General features: G+C 42.0%; 1 protein-coding gene across 5 annotated transcripts in view; it reads left to right on the top strand.

The window, feature by feature from the left end:
- Nucleotides 1–20,040, top strand: part of LOC121439035 (glycerol kinase-like) — a 90,370-nt gene that overhangs the window by 33,254 nt on the left and 37,076 nt on the right. For 2 of the 5 annotated variants that reach the window (XM_041639531.1, XM_041639527.1), the window contains exons 5-10: nucleotides 7,288–7,371; nucleotides 10,673–10,749; nucleotides 13,689–13,826; nucleotides 16,279–16,388; nucleotides 17,837–17,903; nucleotides 18,975–18,992. In XM_041639531.1, the coding sequence (XP_041495465.1) occupies nucleotides 7,288–7,371; nucleotides 10,673–10,749; nucleotides 13,689–13,826; nucleotides 16,279–16,388; nucleotides 17,837–17,903; nucleotides 18,975–18,992 (494 nt within the window). The remainder of the gene's footprint in view (nucleotides 1–7,287; nucleotides 7,372–10,672; nucleotides 10,750–13,688; nucleotides 13,827–16,278; nucleotides 16,389–17,836; nucleotides 17,904–18,974; nucleotides 18,993–20,040) is intronic. The other 3 variants (XM_041639530.1, XM_041639528.1, XM_041639532.1) reach the window with 3 other exon arrangements.

Genomic DNA, 20,040 nt, shown 5'->3' with positions numbered 1-20,040 from the left:
CCGTGTTTGTCTTTCTGTGTCTGGGTTAAGGAAACAAGGAGAACCCTAAAAGAGACATACATGGATCCCCTGGGATGGGGAAATAGACAAGATCTCCTGAGTGAATTAGGAGCATGGCTAGGGGAGAGGGGAGAAAAACATGAGGGATCAGAAAGGTTGAACTGGGGGAAGGACAGAGAGGGAGAGCAAGCAAAAAGATATCTTGATTGAGTGAGGGAGCCATTATATGGTTCGTAAGAAACTTGGCACTAGGGAAATTCCCAGGAATCCTCAAGATGACCCCAGCTAAGAATCTAAGCAATAGTGGAGAGGGTGCTTTAACTGCCCTTCCGCTGTAGTCAGATTGATGACTACCTTAATTGTTATCATAGAACCTCTTATTCTTTAAAAAATATCCCTTGGGGTCCCCCTGCCCCACAGCAAACTCCGGCGGGTGAGCAAGCGACTACAGTCGACGGCCGTGGCGGCGGGTCAGACATACAAACACAGGAAATAGCCATAAATGTTTATTAAAAAGGGGAAGGGAGAGAGAGAGAGAGAGAGAGAGAAAGAGAGAGAGAGAGAGAGAAGGAGAGAGGGAGAGAGAGAGAGAGGAGAAGAGAGAGAGAAAAGAAAGGAGAGAGAGGAGAGAGAGGCAAATACCCCGAGTGAGAGGAAAAGCAGGAAGAGAGCGGGCAAGGCGGAGGTCAGGAGTTAAAAGGAGTGGGCGTGGCTAGGGCAGGGACCAAAAGAACAACATTCCCACATCTTGCTTTTAATAAAAAGCAAATTAGACACTCCAGTTTGAAGGAATTGGGGCGGTGAATTCTCAAGACTGCTTCTGGCTGATTGTGGGCGTCGTCTTTGGGGGGGGGCGCGAGAGAAGGCTGGGTGCTGGGAACATCCTGGCATAGCTGGTCTCTTTGCTTTTGACCGATGTCTGTGGCATGGAAATGTCTGGTATCTCTTACCCTGTTTAAGGTATTGGCAGAACAAAGAACAAAGTTAAATTAAGGGAAAAAAAATTTTTAGGACCAGGGGATTGAGGGGGTATCTGACCTGTTTAAGATGGATTCTTTAATTCGGCTCCCTGGAACTCACGAGAACTCCTTGGATTTGTGAAAACAGAAGTTTTAGACACATAATGACTGTAGCATAAGAGATAAATTTGGTTTGAAACTTGTTTGGTGAGGTCACCTTGCAAAACCTCTTAGCTGTCAAACTGTCAGAGATCTTTGAGAAGGATAAGATTTTACTTGAGTTACTGATTAAAAAATGACAGAGAACTTACTTGGTTGGCACCCAGAGCTACTCTTTTTGGGTCCTCCATGGTCACTGAAGGTTGCACTTGACCTTTGCTGTTTAGCGCAGGGCCTGCCAGACTGCAGAAGATCCTGTGGGCTAAGAAATCTGTAGGAAGACAGGCCTACCTTGACCTGAGCAGCTAGGCTGTCGATTCCATTGATTCCATCCACGTCTAGAGGTCTTTACTTTAGATGAAAGGCAGGTTTTCCCAATGGTCAGCGCTCTGCAGTCAAAGCGAAATGCAGAAGGACGTTGTTCTGCACGTGTCTGTCTTCTGTCTTCTTTGGAGGGAGCAGCTGCTAGGAGCCAACCTGTTTCTTTTTTATTGTTGTGAAAAGTTTTTAATAATTAAATACTTAAATATCACATTCCCCAGATCTCTGAGCAGTTGAGGGCTGTTTAACAGGTATAACTATAGTATAGAATTTGTTTGGAAAGTTGGGTCTGAGCTTGACCACACTGGCTCTCAACAGGTAAGATTTACATTTGTAAAAAGGCAAATAGAGGGGAAAAAAAGCTTGTAATATAAGGTTATATTACTGACAATGGTAGAGAACAGCTTAAGAGACTTAAAGGTACATACCAGCTTAAAATATATGTATTATTATGTATAGAAAGAGTGAACAGGAATTGGGCAAGTGGACGACTCTGATGGGCCCTATCAGAGACATGCCATTGCTCAAAACACTTGTAACAGAGTTAACAGGAGGATTTTAGTGAAAACCGGGTGAGAAGGCAGGGTAAAACCGGGAGAGTGTGGTCATGTGGTCTGGCCCTCAGCCAAGAGGGCGGAAAAAGTCACCTGACCCATCTGGCATTCAGCCAAGATGGCGACCACCACGTGTAGTCTGCTCTGTTAGAGCCCGCCATGCCACAATAAAAGCCGCACAGGGAAGGGGCAAAAGGCTGGAACCGAAAAACGGCTGTGTAAGTGTAAGGCATTAAAGCATGAGACCGGAGTGATAGGTCTGAATAGCTTGACTCCCATGGTGAAGGCCGTGCAAATACCCGCAAAAACCGTGGCACCTCAAGCCTACAACGAGAACGGCTCCCCGTTAAGGCGAGATGCAGATGGCACGAACCTCCGGGCCCTATGGAAAGGCGTCCGATTCCATAGGGGGGGAGGCTATAACCTAGCTGAATCGACTCGCAGCCAAGAGGGATCCAGCCTAGGTCAGGCTGCACCGAGCAGCGTGCTGCACCGTAGCAGCAGTTACGATGAAAGGAAGGAAGAAAAGGAATGAAAAAAGAAAAAGAGGGAGAACTGGAGACCCCGGGCCTCCAGGCGCGGGTGAGCTGAGGGGCTGGCTAAGGCCAGCCGTCTCAGGCACAGGCTTAGCACAGGAGACAAGCCGAATTGAATGCCAGCAAAGGGAACAACCGAGGCACTGAAAGCCCGCGGTTGGAGGTCCCCCCATCCCTAGAAACCGTGAAGGGTTGCCGGGAGCTCAATGGTCAAACCCTTAGGTTAAAAGAGATGGTTAAGCTGGCCGAGATGGGGACACTCACGATTAGTTGATCCAGGCAGATGGAACACGTGGTCGTACTCAGGTCCTGATTCTGCCTCGGGACGGCGCCGAAAGCCGGAACTTCGGCCCCAGGTGAAAATCCGGGGCAGACGAATCATCTGAGTCACGGCACCAATCTTATTCTTTAAAAAAATATCCCTTGGGGTCCCCCTGCCCCGCAGCAAACTCCGGCGGGTGCGCAAGCGACTACAGTCGGCGGTGGTGGCGGCGGGTCAGACATATAAACACAGGAAATAGCCATAAATGTTTATTAAAAAGGGGAAGGGAGAGAGAGAGAGAGAAGGAGAGAGAAGGAGAGAGGGAGAGAGAGAGAGGAGAAGAGAGAGAGAAAAGAAAGGAGAGAGAGGAGAGAGAGAGGCAAAAGCCCCGTGTGAGAGGCAAAGCAGGAAGAGAGCGGGCAAGGCGGAGGTCAGGAGTTAAAAGGAGTGGGCGTGGTTAGGGCAGGGACCAAAAGAACAACATTCCCACATCTTGCTTTTAATAAAATCCGAGTCACGGCACCAATCTTATTCTTTAAAAAATATGCCTTGGGGTCCCCCTGCCCCGGAGCAAACTCCAGCGGGTGAGCAAGCGACTACAGTCGGCGGCGGTGGCGGCAGATCAGACATACAAACACAGGAAATAGCCATAAATGTTTATTAAAAAGGGGAAGGGAGAGAGAGAGTGAGAGAGAGAGAGAGAAGGAGAGAGGGAGAGAGAGAGAGGAGAAGAGAGAGAGAAAAGAAAGGAGAGAGAGGAGAGAGAGGCAAATGCCCCGAGTGAGAGGAAAAGCAGGAAGAGAGCGGGCAAGGCGGAGGTCAGGAGTTAAAAGGAGTGGGCGTGGCTAGGGCAGGGACCAAAAGAACAACAGAACCTACACCCAGTCACTGATGGAAGCAGATACAGAGATTCATAGGTAAGCGCTGGGCTGAGCTCCTGGAGTCCAGTAGCAGTAATATGAACAAAGGGCTCAAGACCATGATGAGGAAACCCACTGAAACAGCTGACCCGAGCAACTGGGAGCTCAGACTCCGAACTGACTGAACTAGGCCCTCTGAATATGGGTGATGGTTTTGTGTCGTGGACAGTTTGTGAGGCCACTGGCAGTGGAACCAGTATTTATCACTAGTGCATGAACTGGCATTTTTTTGGAGCCCATTCCCTACGGAGGGATACCTTGTTCAGCCTAGATACAGGGGAGAGGACCTTGGTCCTGCCTCAAGTGAGGTAACAGACTTTGTTGACTCCCCATAGGAGGCCTCACCCTCTCTGAGGAGTGGATGGGCAGTGGGTGGAGGAAAGTTGGGGGCAGCGGGAGGACGAACGGGAAGGAGAGCGAACTGGGATTGGTATGTAAAATAAGATTGTTTTAAAAATTTCAGAAGAGTAGGCATTTGGTAGCTAGAAGACATGGAAAGAGAACTAGAGGGTAGAAATCAATCAGAAAGCAACTGCTTCACCGTTACAAGGTTAGATTCTTCCTCCAACTCCATTTCATCTAGGGAAACATCAAAGTATTATCCATCCGTGTAGGTTTCAGCTGAGAGTCTCATCATGGCATTAAATATTTAGCAGCTTTATTCAAAAGGAAGATCAGATGGGATTAGTGGGAACAGAATCAGATTGCCCCATGGATTTGTGGTCAAGCTTCTTTGGCGTGTTTATATCATAACTTGATGTGTGTGCTTTTCATTCTCTCTATGTTCATTCAGGCTGCTAGAACCAAAATACCATAGACTCGGTGGCTTTTTCAGCAGATTTGTGTTTCTGCTAGTTGTGGACGTTAAAAGTTCGAGACTGAGAACAAGGTGCCAGTTGATTTGGTCTTGTGAGGGCCCCCTTGCCTGTCCTGTGTTTTCATACGGAGGAGAGCAGAGCGCAGGAAAGCAAACTCTTTGCAGCCTTTTGACAAGTGCACTAATCCCCTCTCTGAGACTCTGTGGTTGACCTAGTCATTTCCCAAAGGCTTTCCATCTTAATTCCTTCAAGTTTGGGGCTTAGGAGTTCGCTATGATTGTTTTCTGTTATATTCAGGCCGAAACAGTCATGGTGGTACATTGATCCAAGTACTTGCTTGGGGCATGGAGCCAGGGAGATCAGGAGTTCAAATATATTCAGTCTACATATTGCATATATAGTGATGTATGTCTGAGGGCAGCCTAGGCTATATGACTGTAAACAAAACAACAACATCAGCTTCCAACAGTCTTTTTTCTTCCTTTTCTTCTGCCTCTTGTAGAGCTCCATTACTCTAGCCAATTCTTCTCATTTTCCTGTTTTTACTCAACTGAATTGGACAAGTGACGAACAATATGATGAACGGGTGAATGAGAAGAAAAGTTTGTATATTTCTTTTTTTAAATTGCCCGAGGTGGCTCATTGGGTGCCTACTGACTTGCATTTGAGGCCTGGGATGAATGTGTGGAAGGAGAGAACCAACTTTGCAAGTGTCACATGACTTCCACACACATGCCGGGCACATGCACGCGTGCGCACACACACACTGAATGGGAAATGTAATAAAAATGAAGAGAAAGTCCCTTTCGTGCGGCCTTCTTTTTTCCTATATGTGTGGTAAATAGTGAATATATTTGCCTCTAGTATAGTAATGGAGAAAATAAGATATAAGAGTCATAGGATTCAGTGGTGGCCATGGCATAGGTTTATCCAACAAATCAAATACTGATAAAGGCTATGCTTACTTGCAATAAAGCTGTGTGCTTACTGGTATCTTTTCCAATTGTAAACAGAGGTGAAAATTCAGTGGGTCCCATAGCTATATATAACCTACTGCTAGATGTCCATATATATATATAAAAATTCTGATCTATATTAGCCTTAGTAAGGTATACTCTATTGCAGTATCTAAGGAGGACTGTCATTTTGCAGCACTACTTCTCAGGCACTCAAGTCTGTCTTGGCATTTTGCCTTTTATGTACTAACAGCTAAAGCTGATTTCAGATTCTGCATGCATATGCATTTGTATACACACACACACACACACACACACACACACACACGGAAGGAGATGAATAGGTTTTAATTTTGCTGCCTTTCCTACTCACTATTTTTTTCCTTTTGGTTCCATCTGTTATTGAAAATGTCATCGAATGAGGGGCATAGTCTCTTCTCCCTTGTATATGACCTTTTAACCAGCTTAATTAATGGCTTACCTACTGGCATTTCCAATTCTTACATCACTGAAGGGGAAGAAGCCAGTAACATTTCGTAAACCTCTGATGGTCGTTGCTTATGGTGTGCTGGATCGCGTGGAGCCTCCTCTTCATCTTTGCACAGTACAAACAGAGCAGGCCAAACCATCTCACAGGAGATGAATTTGCTCTGTGCTTAGCCAGCCAGATATAGGTGACTCCTAGGGATTTTTCCATTTTCATTTTCTTAGATGTGTTTATTGCTTCTTATTGTGATGGTTAGCCAAAATTGTGCAGATTTCTGATTTATTATTCAATTTCCTCTAAAGATAATGATATCTTCTATACTGTGTATATCACTCAAAAATGGCTCATAGAGATTGAGGCAACTACATTTCTTTTTTCATTCATAAAACTCTTTTATAAAGGCAAACTAAATATATTAGATGTGACTTTATTCACACCATCCAAATTATTTTGTATACTATTCATTGGATGGTCCGGAGCATTGAAATTTCTATTTACTTAGTCTAAATAAGGCCATTAATACCTTTTAGAAGGAGTTTGTATAGTAGTCTGCACTCCATAGAGTTTATTTCCCCACTATATATTATTTTATAACTTTAAGAATTAGCAGTTCTCTATTCCCAGTAGACAGTGCTGTTCCTGTCTGTGGGAAGGATTTTACTTCCAGCAACCCAATGAGAAAAGTACTTTCTTGGGGTTGTGCCTTCCCAAGATAGCTCTTTCATGGCCTACAGTAGAAGACCACAGCAGGGACTGGAGCATGTTCTTTGAACACCCCTTGAAAATGTGCTCTCATGCATGATTTGAGTTCAGTGGTTTTTTTTTTTTTTTTTTTTTTTTTTTTTTTTTTTTTTTTTTATTTTTCGAGACAGGGTTTCTCCGTAGCTTTTGGTTCCTGTCCTGGAACTAGCTCTTGTAGACCAGGCTGGCCTCGAACTCACAGAGATCCGCCTGCCTCTGCCTCCCGAGTGCTGGGATTAAAGGCGTGCGCCACCACCGCCCGGCTCAGTGGTTTTTTTGAACTAAGATGCACGTGTGTTGCCAAGTGGGGAAGCATCTTTCTGAACAAGAAACACATACTTCCATGTCTTCATTCACATGGAAAGTGCTAGTGAACCAGACATTCTGGCCAGATTTCCTTCGTTCCCTTCTACTCCAGGTCTCTTTCATTTCTTTTTCTACATCCACACGTGTAGAAAACACATTCATGCTGAGGAACTTGCCCGAGTGATCTATCGTTTCCAAACAAGCGTGCATAGACCTTGAACCTGGCTGTCTCTAGCATGAATTGCCATTATTTCTCCTAATGCTCCAGCTGCTCCAGTTTCTCCTGGCTCTTCAGTTCCAGTTGCGGTTGTCCCCTCTGGCTCTCCAGTTCCAGCTGCTGGTTCTTCCTCAGGTATTGGTGCTCTGGCTACTGCTCCCTTCCCGACCTTCCAACTCAGACGTGTTGGGGGGGAAATTGACTGCCGCTGCCAGATCTGGATCTGTCACTTCTTTTGATCTCAGAAATGACCTACACAAGGGGCTTAGTCCTCCAGCTTGGGGGTCTTCTCTTTGGCTTTTTGATCTCTTATTCTGCAAATCTAATTCTGCCATCTTAGCTTCTATAATGAGTTTTCTAATTGTTTTGTTCTTAATTCCATTAATTTTGAACATTTGTGAATTGCTTTGGTAGTATATCAACAACCACTGACATCTTTTTCTTTGCCATTTGTACTAATTCATTCCATATACTCTAATTGCCATATACTCTCTGGTTGTAAGAAACAAAGTAAATATCATGGCAGCATTCTGCAATCCTGGAACAGTGGAAGGACAAGGACTTTAGATGCCATCCACTCCAGCATCTGTATTTAATATGTAGGGGATCTGGGACAAGATGGGTTTGAAAAATTGTATAAGTCATGAAGCTTGTTGATAGCAAAGCCAAACCTAGAGCTTTGGTTTCATGATTGTACATTCAGTGTTTCGATTCTTTGAAGTGAGGATTTAACTCTGTGGATACCACTGTTGTCAAACATAACTACAAGTCTGGTTAACTAGTCTTCGTGAAAGAGTAATTAAGTCATTGGTCCACTGAGATTCCTAGTGCTACCGTATTGTCAGCATTTGATTTGGTTTTGAATTAATTATTTGGAGCACATAAATACTCTAAAGAACATGCCCTGTGAAAGATGTACTTCTTTATTAGTATTGTGTTGGAAAATTTGGAAAAGTACTTAGGCATAGGCCTGGCCCAAGGTAGTTATGGTTAGATAAGTTTGAAGTTTTCGAGGTGGTTCTGTTATGCTTCCTAAGAAAGAACCGCCACTGTGGAGTTCTGGTAGTGGTTTTTGGAAAGGAAGGCACTTACTTAAAGACAAATTTGTAGGTTCTTTTCACAGCTCTACTGTCCCAGAATCGTGGAGTATGGGGCCTATCCTTCAGCTTATCAGCTCCCCAGTAAGTGTTATGTCCATTGAGATGCAAGTCAACAAGGAGTGCTGGTGTAGAGTCAGTGGAGAGCATTTGTCTGGCCTTTGCAAAGTTCTCTATTCCATCTCTCCCCCTTCTGTGACAGCCAGGGTGGAGGGGAGGAGAAAAAACAGAGAGAAAGAGGGAGAGCACCAGATGTAGGAGGTTTGTATTATCAAAGAGGAGACCAGAAAGCTCCTCTCTTGATTCATCAAGCCCATATAGATAAAACTAGTGTTTCCCAAATCGATTTTAATCCTACCAAGTACAATGAACTCTAGTATTTGCTGTCCTGATCTACCATTTCATTTTTTGAAGAGGTAATCAAAACTCATTAAATTCTTTTTTAAACTCATAGCTGATTGTAGTTCAAAAAACTGAGCATTGAGATGCGCTTGGTAATCGCAGACTTAAAACCTCTCTTCTGAATCCTTCCACTTTCCCCAGTTACTCCTGTTAATCCAATAACATCTGCTAAGGCTGCTTGTCTGTGAGGAAAGTCTATTTTTGTCAACATCACGCAGTACTGTTACTATGTAAAAGGTAGCTGACTCGCCATGGCTGATGGATGATATTGCTAATGGTTTGTGCCCTGACATTTTTATAGAAAACTCAGCTCCAACTTAGTCAAGTGAAAAAAAAAGCAAGTCAATTTTTGCTAATGGATCTAGCCACCCAGTGGTAGCTTAGTTTAGGCGTTGATTGGTTCTGAATACAGAGGGTCACTGGTGTCCCCCTGAAGTCTATCTTTTTGGAGGTGGCTCCTGACATGATAGACTCAGATCTCCCGTCATGAAAATAGCAGGCCCAAATCACTCAGTGCCAAACGCAGCTCAGAGAAATGACAATTGAAGGCTGAACATAAATCTCAGTTCAGTGATTTGGCCAAGGAATCCCTTGTGTAAGAACTTAGGGTTCATACCTTACCCTGGAACTTGGGATAGGGAGCTTTCTTATTTAAACCACATGGCTAAGGATTATGGAAATCTAAATCCCCAAAGGGAATTTGAGATGATGTTTTTGGGGTCAAGAGGAGTAGGTGCTGGGCACCAAATGCAGATCTTACCTATAGGCCTTCTATTTTCATGGGTTTTACTATCCTCCTATATTCTTGGTTGTCATGTGGATCATTTGCTTCCTGCTTTTTATACCGAGAAAAACTAGTATTGTATCCTGGTCTCCAGCTTAAATCTCATGGGAATTAGTACTATCAAAATGAAGCTCAGAGCGATTTAGATAACTAGAATTTATAGAAATTTATTATAGGAAAGAACTGATTTTAAATGAAGAGATCAGAAAAACACAGTTAAACAAATCACACTAGGTACCTGTCAGCATTCAAAAGTGTAGTGTGTAAGCTTGCATTATTTCCCCTGGAGTCCTTTAAATAAACTGTTGGCCTGAGTTCTTTTTAGGAAGCATCTGAGCATAGTTAGCATCCTAAAAATACTCATATACCATGAGTAGATTAAAAACTATAAAAGTTAAATACAATAGACCCCGTCTCTTAAAAAAAATAGCAAAGCTGGTGTCTGATCACTTATGCAGCCTATTTTACACTTTTTAGTGCATTCTGCTCCCCAAGCTTCTGCCCCAAAGCAAAATGAGATATTTTCCACTTGGAGGTCAGAAAGCAGATAACAGAAATTTATAAAGAAAATGGTGGTCCATTAAAGTAGAGTTTTTTCCCCGTGTAGTCCAGCAAAGAAATGGATTGTAATTAAAGAAAATCCTTTAACGATTTCAGATCTTGCATCCTTCAAAAGACTTTATTATAAAGAAGCCTCCCATCAGGTTCTCTGCTTACTTAGTCCTTTTCACCATCTCTTCTCCCAAGGTTTCTAAGACATCTATTTTATCCAGAGCTGTGCATTTTGCACTGCCAACTAGCCTGCCCGGCTTTTAGGTCTTCTCTCCACTTGTGTGTTTAGAAAATCCTTACTCTAAATACTTTCTCATAGTTTTTTTCCTGTAAAAATAATGCAAAATAAAAGCCCAAGGTTTGTATTGGTCCTATAATTTGGTCTGTAATTTTGCATAAAAGCTTTCAATTCTCCTCTGTAAATATATTTTCTTCTAACAGTATGTCTATTCATTTCTAATTTTCTAATTTTTGTCCTTTAAAATCTCTAGCATTTTAATTGCTTGTGGAAACTAATCAGTCTCTTATCTGTGACAGTGATTTCATTAAGTTCTCATGCTTATGAAGTTCTTTATATGTATTGTTATATTTTGATCTATAGTGTGGCTCGACCTAAGAACCCAGTCTACCGTTGAGAACCTTAGTAAAAGAATTCCAGGAAATAATAACTTTGTCAAGGTAAGAAATCTCTTCAGGAGCACACTGTAAGAATGTGTATTTAAAAAAAGTTCACCGATTTCACGAGACAGACTATCTCAGGCTGACAACCTGTGGTACAATGGTTATTTTATACAACTTATAGACTATTTCTTTCAGATAACTGTGGTCAAATCAAGCCTTCACCTGTCTTTCTTGTTCTCTGGGGAAATGAAGTAACAATACCCCAAGGGGACAGACTAGTAGAGATCTTATTGTTCCAGTAGCTTAAATCATATTCCCCAAGGGGTGCTTCCTTTTTTTTTTTTTTTTTTTTTTTTTTTTTGCTTTTTCGAGACAGGGTTTCTCTGTGGCTTTGGAGCCTGTCCTGGAACTAGCTCTGTAGACCAGGCTGGTCTCGAACTCACAGAGATCCGCCTGCCTCTGCCTCCCGAGTGCTGGGATTAAAGGCATGTGCCACCACTGCCCGGCAGGGGTGCTTTCTTTAATTCAGCCATGCTTTCAGAATCCATCAGCATAGTTCGCTGTTGGCCACTGAAGAAAGTTCTGAGTGCTTTTGAGTTCTTAGTAAGCTGGATTCAGTGAAAAAGGAAACACAGATAGTATTCAGGTTTGTCTTGCTCATTTATTCCTCATTTTGTTTGCTTTGCCACACTGCATAACCCTGCCTCCCAGCCTCTGCACTGAGCTTCAGAGATTGTGTAGTGCTCCCCGCATTGCCGCTGCAGGCAATGTTCACATTCCTGTCTGACCATTTTAACACTATGTCTATTAGGTTTGCAAGATCTTCTTGAGAACATCTTGTGCCTCTGTGGGATGACCTTGCAAGTCAAATAATATTTCCATATGTTATGTTTTCTATTATTTCTGAGCACTGATACTCTTTGCCCCCAACAACCCAAAAGAAAGCTAGAAACCTTAAATTTTTTAATTTGCTAGTGGAGTTAAAATATTTGAGAATATTATTGTTTTCTAGTTACGGCTTGTAGGTTTTTGTTTGTTTGGTGTTTGTTTACGAGAGAGACAGAGACAGAGACAGAGAACGCACGTGGAGTTGAGTGAGGAGAATCTAGGAGCAGTTATGGGAAGGGAACTGTGATCAGAATAGATTGTATGAACAATTTTTTTCTGTAAAAACATTTGAAAACATTTTTTGAGACAGGGTCTTACTGTGTAGTCCTGGCTGACTTGGAGCTCACTGTATATACCAAGCCAGCCTTAAACTTGCAGCAGTCCTCTTTTATGCATTACATTTTATTTTATCTTATTTTATGTGTCTGGGTGTTTTGCCTGCATGTATTAGCTGTGCACTGTACGCATGTCTGGTGCCCACCGAGACAAGAAGAGGGTATCACATTCCTTGCGACAGGACTTTCAGACAGCTATTAGCCACCATATGGGTACTGGGAACCAAAGCAGGGTCCTTTGGAAGAGGCAGTCAGTGCCTTTAACTGTTAAGCCATCTCTACAGCTCCTCAGCAATCTTTTTGCATCTGTCTCTCAAATGATGAGATTATAGGTGTTATTCTTTTGGTCTCTGGTCCCTTTAAGGGACAAGCCACGCCCACTCCCCCCACCCCCAACTTCTGACCTCTCTTGCCATCTTGAATCTCCCTTATTGCCCTCTCTTGGTGTTCACGCGTGCCTCTTTGTCTCTCTGTCTCTCCTCCTCCTCCGCTTCCTCCTCCTCCTCCGCTTCCTCCTCCTCCTCCTGCTCCTCCTCCTCCTCTTCCTCTTCCTCCTCCTTCTCTCTCTCTCTCTCTCTCTCTCTCTCTCTCTCTCTCTCTCTCTCTCTCTCTCCCCTTCTCCCTTTCCCCTCCATAACCCTCTGAATAATATTCAACATGTTGTGTCTGTTCCATGTCTCTGTCTCCTGTCCTCCTGCCACAACACCTCTGCAAGCGGCTCCGGAGTTTGGGCACCGGGGACCCGCTAGTGGCTCCGGACCTGCCAGGCTCACACCCGCCCGCTTGGGTGGCTCTCTTGGGAACCCGCAAGTCTCTGCCATGGGACTGGCTGCTCCCAGAGCTCGCTGCCTGCCTACAGCTGCTCGGGACTCGTCAACATTCTTAAAAATTCATAAAAATAGGCACGTACCAGTACAGCGCATCAGCTGTGATTTGCGTTTTCTCATGAAGTATATTCATCTGATAAGAAGAAGGAATAGGATTAGGAGAGAAAACTAATTGCATCATTTTTATATTACTTCAATTACATCTTTAATCCCTTTATTTGAACTTTATAAAGAAATTTAATATTTAATATGCTAACAATAATTGGACCTCACCTATTCTCAAGAAAGATCAATAAGCACACGAGTTCATTTTTACCCTTTAGCTTTTCCCCAGTCCTTTTCTTCCACTCATTGGATTTGCTGATGTTAGCCAGCTGCTTTCTTATGTACAGCAGTTCTGTATTGCTTTAATCTGGCATGTCATTGAGCTTTGCTGCATTTATTTTCCACTAAGTTTGTATTACTCTGATATTTGAATATGTCTGCCTGTCTGCGCATGTAAGTATAGATACAGTATGTTATTCATTTATGTGTTTCAAAATAATCTTGTTGCTGTTGTTATTAATTTATTACTGCTAAATTCACAGTCTACCATGAAAAGAACAATCAAGTGCAGAATTTTGGTTTAGGATCTGCAGGTAGGCAGTTTACTGTGAAACGACCTTGCACGGTCACCATCTAATAGGAAGATGATGTGTCATGTTGTTGTCTCTTTACTTTGCTTACGCGGATACTCTTTGAACTGCAAACATAGCTGCTGTGCTCTTTGGTCATGAACATGCTTTTCTGCACCATGGGAAAGGAAAAGTACTTTCGTTTGAAAGCCTATGGGATTGCTTTTAGAGACACTAAGTCAATTTGTATTTTGCTGAGTTGTTTTCTTTAGAGGTTTTGTTTTAAACTGTGGTGAGTACAATTTCCTGACCGAACTTTATAACTGTTTTAGTCCAAGACAGGCCTTCCGCTTAGCACTTACTTCAGTGCAGTGAAACTCCGCTGGCTCCTTGACAACGTGAGTAAAGTTCAAAAGGCTGTTGAAGAAAATAGAGCTCTTTTTGGGACCATTGATTCATGGCTCATTTGGGTATGTTTCAATGTAATGTATGCACAGAGAATGTTTTGGGGGATTTTTTTTAACTGTCCTACCTTTTTTTTTTTAACCAACATTTGGAATCTAATTTAGCATCATTATTGAGGAAAAACTACTCGAAGCAGCAGAATGTCTATCTCCATTTGAGAGGCAATTTTGTCGACTTCCCTTCTTTCTTTTCTTGTTTTATTTGAGTGACAGCAGAAGATAGTTACCAAAACCATATTTCATAGCTCTTATCACTTGGGAAAGTAATTTCTGTAGCTTTTCTCTCATACCCATCATTTCATTCTATCACACCAGCCATTTCTTAGAAGAAAGAACTATTTTATACAGTAAAAATGCCTCAGCTACTTTTCTCCTTCATAGTCAATGTTTTATAGCTTTCTCTTGTGAAACCATGCCAGGATATAAAAGAAAATCATAACAGTTTATGTTAAAATGTTTTGTTCAGAGATGAACACGGGTCAGTAGAAATGAACAGTTTAGATATTTATATGACACATTATTTTTCTGTTTTGGCCTTTTGATATAGCATCTCAGGATATAGACCTGACCAGCCTGAAGTTTACTGCATAGACCCTATTAGACTTGAACTTGTCCAATCCTCTGACATCTGTCTCCTGAATCCTGAGATGCAGACATGTGTCACTATATCCAGTGACTTCCAATCTATCTCTGTCTCTATGTCTGTCTGTCTATCTCTCTTTCTAACAGGATTTCACTATGTAGCCTTGGGTGACCTAGCTAGAACTTGCTATGTAGACCATAGACATCCACCTGCCTCTGCTTCCCAAGTGCTGAAATTAAATGTGTATGCTATAACACCTGGCTTGCAAAGTAGATCTTTTGATTTTTTTAAATTATTTCATTATTTTGTGTTTATGGGTATGTTGCCTGTAGTTATCTAGGTATACCATGTGTATGCAGTGTCTTCTGAGACCAGAAGAGAGTGTCAGATTCCTTGGGACTAGAGTTGATACAGTTGTGAACTCAAGTGTGGGTGCTGGTGCTTGAACCTGGGTCCCCTGGAAGAGCAGCAAATGGTCTTTGCAGAGCCCTCTTTCTAGCCCCACAATATATATCTTTAAAGTATATGTCCTTTTGTGGTTCCTATTCTCTCTCCCTTTTTATCGCTGTTACATTTATTATAGCCATTTTTGTTAATGTGTCCCAAAACAGTCAATACTGTGATTAACATCTCCAACAGTAAGCCAACTGTAAAATCGTACACTTTTGTGCTGATCTTGCTTCAACTATACTCACATAATTCCAAACACATTACTCCACAAATACTATATGAGGAACTTTTTCACCATCTGGGGGAGCTTCAAGCCAGTATTGTCTTATTCTCATTTATGGACTCACAATACTTTCTGGAAGGGTTGCCTTCACTACCCTGTCCTGTACCTGGCCAGGGAAGGCATACTTTATGTTCTGTAGAGGCCAACTGTTTTTTTACAGTTGAATGAGTAGCTCTAGCAATTGCCTCAAAGCTGAATGACAGAGGATATGGGAACTAGGAGCTGCAGCAGACAGGAGGGCACATTTTGGGACTATGCCCAGTGGGATGCTGTTTGTCTCCATTTGTTCTTTTCTTACCTCTTACTGTTTCCATGTGAAGGATGTCAGCATTGCTTCTGAAGGTGTTATAGAGGACTTAAAACTCTGCTTTTAGGATGTGCACAAAAAGATGTGTCGTTGAAAGAGAAAACATGCATGTAAAAGGTTTTCTGTAAACCGTTGGAGGTAACATTCCACCTCGTCAAATTTTATAAGACTCTGAATTTTCCAAAGATAGAAGATTAAAAACAATACTTGTTTTTAAAATAGGAAATTAACTAGACTTGCATGAAAGTAGCCACATGAGGTTGTCAATCCTAACTAGAGTATATTGTGAATATAAAATACACTCTGGATTCTACAGATTTAAGACAAAAGAGAAGATAAAATGTATTAATAATATTTTATTGATTTTATGTTCAAATGTTATTTTAAATATATCGACTAAATAATATGAATATAGGAATTACAGGTACAATTTATAGCTCTATTTCTTTGTGTGTTTTCAATGTTTTAAAATTACATTTCTGTGTATGTGGGGGGGGGTGAGTGCCCGCCATGACATGTGTGGCAGTCAGAGGACAACCTGTGGGAGTCAGTTCTCTCCTACTGTGTGGGTTCCAGGAATCAACTCAGGGCCATCAAGGTTGGCAGCATGTGCCTTTTCCTGATAAGCCATCTAGCTGCTCCAGCTACCAGACATTTCAAAATTACATGTGTAGCCCAGATTGTATTTCTGTCGAATGCTGCAGAAACCTCAATAATTGAAATGTTTGGTTCTTCCATTTTTTTATGTGCTCTGCTGGTAATAATTGCCCTTGATGATATATAAATACAGCTGCAGATTTGTTCAGAGTTAACGTGTCCCTTTTGTTCTGTCCAGAGTTTGACAGGAGGAATCAATGGGGGTGTCCACTGTACAGATGTAACAAATGCAAGCAGGACGATGCTTTTTAACATTCATTCTTTGGAATGGGATAAAGAGCTCTGCGAGTAAGTTATGTTTTGGCCTCAATGCAGGTCTCCTTATACACTTTCGTATACACTATTTACTGAGTTTCTAAATCTTCCTGTACTAACAGTTATTATTATATTTCAACTACAGTACGCTAGTCTGTGTTTGTGGGTTTTTGTTTTGTTGTTTTGGGAGGCATTTTTTTGGTCTAGGCTAATGAATTCATAGTGATTCCTCTGCGTCAGCTTCACTGGTTCTGGGATTATAAGTATGAACCACCACCACAGGCAGCTTCTATTGTGTGGGGTTTTTTTAATGTTTTATTTATTCTTTGTGTCTTTCGCATCATGCATCTCGATCTCATTCATCTCTTTCATCCCTTCATATCCACCCTCTGCCCTTGCAAAGCCCCTCCAAATAAAATAAAATTAAATTTGAGAAAGAATATAAAAGAGAAAAATCTCAGCATGGAAGCTGTAGTGTGGATATTGGATGGGCCACCTCATAGCCCTGGTTCTGGACCTGGGTAGCTGCAGGGTTGATCAGCCTTACCAGCTCTCCAGGTCCTTACCACCAGGGTGAGCTCTCCAACATTGCCACTCCCCATCCTCCCCCCCCTTAGGTTTGCCCAGGGAGGGGCAAGAGCCACTCTGCTCAGTGCTGCTGCTAGTTAGGGGCAAGGACCCAAGGACAGCTCTCTCTAAGTCTTATGACCTCAGGGCCAACACTCCCAACTACTACAGGCAGCTAGAGGCAGTGTGTGTGTGTGTGTGTGTGTGTGTGTGTGTGGGTGGGGGGGTGCGGCTGGGATCTCTCCCTTGCCCAGGGGCTGGGCCAGATCTCCCCAGCTCCCAAGGTGGAGGGTTCACCTGCTCTCCTCTCTACAAGGTCAGCTTTCCTGTGCCGCCCAGTTGAGATGCGAGGCCCACTTTCCCGGGTGCTGCAGTTAGTGTGGGTCAGCGGCAGCTCCCCTACTTGCCGCAGGTGGGGGGAGTGGCGCAGGCGGGCTTCCTTCCCTGTGTTTTACTTTAAGTGTCTGAACACACTCCCTTTCAGGGACACAAGGACTGTGGAGTGCGCACGGAAGCCAGAGGGTACCTGTATGAGTCAGTTTTCTCCTGCCCTTTGCATTCCACGAATCAAGCTCTGGTCCTTAGGTTTGGTAGTCAGTGCCTTGACCTGCTGAGTCATCGCACCAAACATAGCTATGGCGCATAAGAATCAACAGGTCGAATTAGGTATCCTTTATGCATTAGCCTCTTTTAGAAAAGTTCTTTGGTTTCTGAGTATGCTTTAAAATTTGTTACGATTTGATTTTCAAGGTTAGACTGTTAAATACCCAAACACACAGCTATGTTCTCTTGTCAAATATGTTTACCACTATTGACGTGTATGCTCACATGCACCTATTTTCTAATTATGTTTAAAAACGTCTCCACGTGTTTATTCCAAACAGTGTTATATACCCAAAGCTATTATTTTTCAGATTTTTTGGAATTCCAATGGAAATTCTTCCCAGTGTCCGGAGTTCTTCTGAGATCTATGGCCTAATGGTAAAAATCAATAGTAGGGGCAAGGGATTTTATTAAAAAAAGAAGACCTTTGCCGTTTCGAATACAGCAGTCAACTCTATTATGTTTTATGGTTTGGGATTTGGGACTTTCGTTGTTAATGTTCGTAGTATGTAAAAAAAGAATTTAGTGTTTTTAAATGGCTTTATAACTAAAAACTTCAAGTTCTTACTACCAGTTGTTTTTATATTTATAAACTTGAGTCGGCTTTTCTTTCAGTAATACTGTTTTGTATTTTGAATATTAATATTTTTAAGTATTATCAATCAGTAACCTAACTCTCAGGAGTGGTGTGGGAATGTTTAGGCCAGTTTATCCTTCCACGTAACTGTAGTAGCTGTGCCATCTGCCTTTGATTTAGAGCAGGTGCTATCCCCATCCTAATGACATTCTTTTCCCTAGTTAATCCCTTCCAGTGGCTGGACCATTGTTATGTAGTTCATTCTTTGTCAGTTTGCAACCATCTAACAAAGAAACTGAAAGTAAAGAGTCTGTTTCTAAATCGCTTTGCTAATTAAGGCAATTTCCATAAAAGGGGCATTTCATTTCTCCCAGAGGGAGAAAAGTAAGTGTGCTTAGTGTCACTGAAAATCTGTAGCCAAGTGTCAGGAATAGAAACCTTTAAGAGGGTTTGAACTGGTATTTATTTAAGTGCACGAAATTGAACTTCATGATAAAACTTAAGAATAAGTTTAAGGAGGCTTCAAAACTAGCTGTTTCATGAAAAATAGTAGGAACTCCATTCAGACAGTTAATAAAAATAGAATTGGATGCCAGGTGCTCTAGATAATGCTTGAGTAAGAATTTTAAGTGCTCTGCCTACGAGTAGGGCTTTTTAGGGAGTTGCTTAAGGCAGGTGTTGCCACTGCTCAGCTATAGCGCTTTCAGAGTTCCATATTGATCGCACATTCGCTGGGGGCAGAGCAGAAGAGGCTATTTTTGAAAGAGCTTCGGAGAATGGTAGAAATAAAACATTTATTTAATTGGCCTAGTTTTCTCTTGCACTTAAAATATTATGCTTCTGTCCTCCTCTCTCCCCCTTGCTGACTATAGAAAATCTCTCATAGTATGGTGAGTAGGCTACCCACCGGTTATGCCACCCGTTCATTTTGAAAAGATACAGTGCATTTCCATTGATTCTCAGACAAGCTCAAGTCCATTCGCTAAACAAATGTATCTAGAATTTGTATAACCTTCTAAAATATTATAAGCTATAGTAATGTTTTATATTTTTCAAGGAAGCAGAATCTTGTTTATTTGTTTTCCCTAAGATTAAAATAAATGTTTCTAAAATTCTGGGGGAGTTTTCTGGAGATTTGGATGCTACTTACTGCAGAGTATAATCGTGATGTACTTTGGTCTTGAGCATAGTAGGGAAATTAGAAGTGTTTTTTTTAATATCCTAAATATCCATCTTCTCTGATGTCTTGCCCAATGTTTCAGACCAGTTAGTTGGAAATGCACTGCCATTTTTTCTGCATGCTTCCTCAGAGGACCCTCCTGGAATCCTCCAGAAGCCTCTCCCCATAAAGAAAACAGAGCGCTTTACATGCCTGAACACTCCTTAGATCGCATTAAAGTGTGATCATTTTGAAGGGATAAACAGACTTCTTACAATAAATTATCAAGTTCAAATGTAGTCTAATCCTTAGTAGTATCCAGGCTCAATTTCAAAGAATGTATACAATAAATAAAGCATCAGGTCTTAGGTAGGGAATGTAGCTCAGCAGTAAAGGACTTACTTACTTTTTAGTTGGTGCTGGGTTTGATCCCTAGCACTAGAAGTCCACCCTTGAAAACCAGCCAGTATTTTATTAACCGGAAAGCATGAAAGAAAGAAAGAAATAGTAAAAATCTAGAGGGTGTTTTCTGTTTTGATAAGGGCTTCCATATATCTCTATATATGAGGAGGGTACTAGTGTTACCTTCTTCATGTTAACAGGCGGGGAACTACAGGTCCCAGGGCCATTTGCTAACAAATGGTAGGCAAAAGAGACAGTCTGAAGGTTTTCATTTAGTGTTCTTTCTGCTATGCTCCTCTTTTTCGGGATTACATTCCTTAATTTTTCTACTTCCTTAATATCATTTGAAAATTGCTCTGTCATGATGTTTCCCTGCT

The sequence above is a fragment of the Microtus oregoni genome, unplaced genomic scaffold, assembly GCF_018167655.1.
Source record: "Microtus oregoni isolate MIOR12 unplaced genomic scaffold, Mior012 000059F_ref0000304, whole genome shotgun sequence".
Classification (NCBI taxonomy): domain Eukaryota; kingdom Metazoa; phylum Chordata; class Mammalia; order Rodentia; family Cricetidae; genus Microtus; species Microtus oregoni.
This window is presented reverse-complemented; position numbering and strand designations above follow the sequence as displayed.